Here is a 5,224-nt window from a genome sequence, read left to right as displayed (position 1 = left end):
GCACGCCTTTAATCCCAGCACTCGGGAGGCAGAGGCAGGCGGATCTCTGTGAGTTCGAGACCAGCCTGGTCTACAGAGTTAGTGCCAGGACAGGCTCCAAAGCCACAGAGAAACCCTGTCTCGAAAAAAAAAAATGGGATGAACCTAAGGTTACTATGTGAAGTGGAACTAGCCAGTTAAAAGGAGAAATATATTGTTCATATGAGAGTAGGCAAATCAAGAAAAGCAGGAAATAGGGCTTGAGATTTTTGGTCTCAACGTCTAGCCCAAGACGTGTGTGTGTGTGTGTGTGTGTGTGTGTGTGTGTGTGTGTGTGTGTGTGTGTTTGTGTGTGCGCGCGCGTGTGTGTGTTACAGTGTTGTATACAGCCCTGGGATGGTGGGGGGAATGACTACATATTGAGACATCGTCTCAAATAAAAGCAAGTGAAACATGTGACTGATATGGCAGAGTATTGCCTAGAACGCAGGAAGCCCTGTGTCCATCCCAGCACCTCATAAGCGGGTACAGTGGGCACACCTGTGATCACAGCACTAGGTGTAAGATGACCAGGTGTTCAGGTGCACCCTCAGCGAACTGGTGAGTTTGTGACTAACCTGTCTGGAAACTATCCAGCCAAACCTAGCAACAATACAAAAGCCTTAGGGGCTGGATGGTCCTGGCTGCCCAGGCTGGGACACACCTGAAGCAGTCCACCTGCCTCAGCCTCCCAAGTGTTGGAATTATTTGCAGTGTTAGAATTTTATGCATTGGGTGCATTGGCCACCATGCCCTGCCTCCTAGGTTTATCTGCACAGTTCAGGATTTGTTAAGACCTAGAGCCACAACAGATGTAACAGGTCCCAGAAAACCTCTCTCTCCCCACTCCCTCCCCGCCTCTTTCTTTTTGTACACTGTGGTGAGTATGGATCCCCTGCTTCAAACATACTAGGCCCTCATTGTACCAATGCGGCTGCTTCTCCAGCTTTTGTTACATTGTTTTGTTTTGTTGGCTTTTTGAAACAGGGTTTCTCTGTGTAGCCCTAGTTGTCCTAGAACTCACTCTATAGACCAGGCTAGCCTCAAATTCAGGGATCCTTCTGTCTCTGTCTCCTGAGTGCTAGGATTAAAGGCGCCACTTTGCCCTTCTCGTTGTTTGGTTTAAGAAGGGGCTCAGGTGGAAAGCTGGCTCAGCAGCTCAAGCACTTTCAGTCAAACCTTATAACCTCAATTTGATTCCTGGAGCTCACACGGTAGGAGAGAACCATGTCCATCAAGCCGACCTCTGAATTCTTCGTGTACACTGTGGCACCCCCCACACACACACAAAATAAAGTGGGTGGGGGAGCTGGGACTCTGTAGCCCAGGTTGCCCTGTACCTCACTGTGTAGCCCAGGTTAGTCTCAAACTCAAGGCATCTTCCAGTCCTTCTGCCTCCACCTTCCAAGTGCTGGGATTAGAGGTATAAGCCTACTTAAAAATAAACTGACTTAAAAAAAGACAGACTTAAAAATAAGCTTTTCTTATTGTTAGGAGGAGACAAGAGTACATCAGAGTATCACGAGGCTCCATGAAGGAACATGAAAAGACCACTGGGTGACCAGACCTCTTTTCACCAGCCTCGAGGGCTGAACCCAATCCAGTGACAATATGATCTGGTGAGCCCTGGTTTCCCACAACCAGCCCCAGGCTTATGGGAAAGTCATAGTTCTGTGACTCTGGGCTTCAGAGGGCTCCCAGTAACACTTCCCTCTTAGCTGGTCGGTCAGTCATCAGGGAACTTGACCAAGAAAAAGCTACTCACCGTGGAGATGGCAAACAGAGAGTTATCAAAGGACATGTCTGAAACAGAAAGCAGGATCAGCACAGGTCAGGCCCACTTCCCTGCACCCTCTGTTCCTGTCCCACGGTCTCAACACCTAGGGTCATCTTCCAGTATCTTTTCTTGCTCCTTTCCAGCCACCCCAGGGTGAGTTGTGAACATTGAGAGGAAGGACACAGATCTCACTGTGTAGAAGTGGGTGGGAGCCAGCAGGCAAAGGCACCTGCAGCCAAGTTTGTTGACTTGAATTCAACCCAGGACCCACTTGGTAGAAGGAAAGAATTGACTCTTGCAAGTCGTCCTCTGACCTCCTCACATGCACTGTGGCATACTGGCTCCCGCACACTGAAATCACGAACAAGTAGATAGACACACAGATGCTGATCTCTTAAGTGTGCTGATAGCATGGGCGGTGTTGAAGAACAGCACAGGCTGTTGGGGGTCAGGGAAGGTTTCCTGGCAGGGGGATGGACGGAGAGCCAGTGTAGAGGCTGGAGACAGAAACAGAAAGTAGGAACCCAGCAGAAAGAATGGGGACAGTGTTTGTGCCCCAAAAACAAGAGGCCACAGAAAGGGTCCTTGGCAACAGGATATTGATATTGAAGCTTACTTCACCCAGGGAAACACCAGGGAATATGAAGGGCATAACAGACCTGTATTAGTGAAGTTGATCTGAGCCCAGCAGGATTCCCGCTCTCTGCAAAGGGATTCAGGAGAAAGGACGCCCCGTGAAACAGGACACTTGTTCAGGAACATCCCCCAGAGACACCTGCTATGGCTTGCTCTTACCACTTGCTCATCCCCTGCCCAGCAAATACCTGCACCGTCAGTCATCACACTGAGTGACAGCTCTCTGACTATTAGGATGGCACAGTCCCAGTGAGAGTCCCGAAGAATGCCACCACAAATATCTAGATTTCTGGGACAATAATGTGGCAGCCAGCAGTGAGCTGGAGGTAAGGCAGCTGGGCTGCCTAGCCCTGTGTGACTGAACTCCAGGCCTCAGTATTCACATCTGGAAAGTGGGGTTCATCTGGACTGCTGGGAGGAAGTGGTGAGCCTTGATTTAGAGCATGCTGGTACACAGCAGTGCTCAATAAATAATTCATATGCATGCATTTGTCAGCCCTCCTACCAGAGAGTACTGTAGGGGATGAAAGTCTGCCCAGCATCTGCCCTGCCAGCAAAGTGCTCAAAGACCGCCCTGGAGGGTCTCACCTCTGCTTCTGTAAGTTTTTTATTTTAGCTGGAAGAAAGACAAACAGACATTCATTAGATTATTCTGGATCTGGTAGCTACTGAGAAATGTCTACACACATGAAACAAAAAGCTCCCTTGCCCCTGTGGAACCCAGCCTTGCCTCATCCACATGGATCTGCTACTAAGCACAAAAGCTGCTCTAAACAGACCTTTCTCGGCTTTTGTGGTTGTTTTGTTTTCTAAGCAGGGTTTCACATGTAGCCCTGGTTGTTCTGGAATTTACTACATAGATTAGATTGTAGGTAGAGATCTGCTTTCTGAGTACAGGGATTAAAAGCTTGAGCCAGGCCGGGCAGTGATGGCGCACACCTTTAATCCCAGCACTTGAGAGACAGAGGCAAGAGGACCAAGGCCAGCCTGGTCTACAGAGCAAGTTCCAGGACAGGCTCCAAAGCTACAGAGAGAAACACTGTCTACAAAAAACAAAAACAAGCAAACAAAAAAACTTGTGCCAACATGCCTACCCTACCTTCTCTTAGTTTTCCTGTGTAGCTCAGGCTAGCCTGAACTCACTATGTAGCCAAGGTTGGCTTTGAACTCCTAGTCCTTCTACTTCTACCTGCTAAATGCTGGAATTATGGGTGTGTGGCATCACCCTTGATCTGTTTCTTTGAGACAGGGTCCAGCCCAGGTTGGTCTTTAAATGACAGTCCTCTTTCATCAGCCTTTTGAGTTCTGGGACCATAGGTGTGTGCTATCACTTCACCCAGTGTATTATAGGTGGGTCTTTTATTAACCTTTGTTTACTCTGTGCATGCATGTTCTTGTATGGGTGTGGTACACATACAGTAGGGCATATGCAAAGGTTAGAGGAAATCCTGTGGGATCAGCGGTCTGCCATGAGGCTGAGGGATTGAACTCGGGTAGGTATGCTTGGCAACAAGCATCTTTGTCTGCTCAGCAATCTTGATGCCCCTTATTTATTTTTGTGCTTGATTTATGAGAAATGTATGTTCGTTAAAAAAAAAAATTAAATTACCCTTCGGGTAGTGGTGGCACCTGACTTTAATCCCAGGATTTAGGAGGCAGAGGCAGGTGGATCTCTGTGAGTTCATGGCCAGCCTAGTCTACAGAGCTAGTCCCAGGACAGCAAGGGCTGTTACATAGAGAAACCGTATCTCAAAAATACTAAATAAAAATAAAAAAACATGAATATGCTGCTAGACAATTTCCAACACAAGTCTGTAGCCCTAGCACTAAGATCAGGAGTTCAAGGCCACCCTCAGCTATAAAGCAAGTTTAAGGCCAGCATGGGCTACATGATACAGTTGGGGTGGGGGAGATGGCTCTTCAGGTAAAGACACTGGCTGTCAAGCTTGATGATCTGATTGGATCCTGGGAACCCACAAAGTGGAAAAAGAGAACTGAATCCTGAAACCTCCACACACCTCCCCCTAATAATAAGTAAACTTGGTGTAGAAAGGAGTCTCCATAGTTGCCAGGAGCCGAGGGTGGAGTGAACAGAGTCACTGCCTAATGTGCAGAGTCCAGAACAGCGGTTCTCAAACTGGGTTGTGCCCCCCCCTCACCAAAACTCTAGCTCCAGATATATTTACCTTACAGTCCATAACAATAGCAAAATTGTAAGAATGAAGTAGGAATGAAAATGTTATGGCTGGGGTCACCACAACATGAGAGACTGTACTAAAGGGCCGCAGCATAGGAAGGTTGAGAAGCACTGCTCTAGAAAAGTTCTAGAATCAGATGGAGGGAATGGTTGAGCACAAATGGAACAGCGGCACATAGCTCAGGCTAGCCTGGAACTTGCTGTACAGTGAGGCTGACATTGAACTCTTGACTCTTCTGCCTTCAACTAGTAAGTGCTGGGACAACAGGTGTGCCCACTCTGCCTTTTATGCAAAAGACTTGCACCTCCATAATCGTGATGCCTCGGGGTGGTCTAGAAACAGTCTAGTCCCCTTGAGTACTCAGGAATCCCATATGTCATTCTGCCCCCTGTCCACCTGTCACCTCACTTCTGCTGGTGCCCCCTTACTGAGTTCTGCTGAAAGAATTCCCCAATCTGCCGGGAGGTGGTGGCGCACGCCTTTAATCCCAGCACTCGGGAGGCAGAGGCAGGCGAATCTCTGTGAGTTCGAGACCAGCCTGGTCTACAAGAGCTAGTTCCAGGACAGGCTCCAAAACCACAGAGAAACCTTGTCT

The 5,224-nt window shown here is 48.3% G+C and overlaps 1 protein-coding gene across 1 annotated transcript in view; it reads right to left on the bottom strand.

Moving 5' to 3' along the window:
* C5H19orf38 (chromosome 5 C19orf38 homolog) overlaps positions 1 to 5,224 on the bottom strand; it is a 20,203-nt gene that overhangs the window by 2,699 nt on the left and 12,280 nt on the right. Inside the window, exons 4-6 of the mRNA XM_013346229.2 lie at positions 3,020 to 3,047; positions 2,455 to 2,498; positions 1,784 to 1,821 (exon numbers count right to left, since the gene is read on the bottom strand). Of these exons, the coding sequence (XP_013201683.1) occupies positions 1,784 to 1,821; positions 2,455 to 2,498; positions 3,020 to 3,047 (110 nt within the window). The remainder of the gene's footprint in view (positions 1 to 1,783; positions 1,822 to 2,454; positions 2,499 to 3,019; positions 3,048 to 5,224) is intronic.

The sequence above is a fragment of the Microtus ochrogaster genome, chromosome 5 (assembly GCF_000317375.1).
Source record: "Microtus ochrogaster isolate Prairie Vole_2 chromosome 5, MicOch1.0, whole genome shotgun sequence".
NCBI classification, from domain to species: domain Eukaryota; kingdom Metazoa; phylum Chordata; class Mammalia; order Rodentia; family Cricetidae; genus Microtus; species Microtus ochrogaster.
Note: the sequence above shows the minus strand (reverse complement) of the source record. Positions and strands in the feature narration are given on the sequence as shown.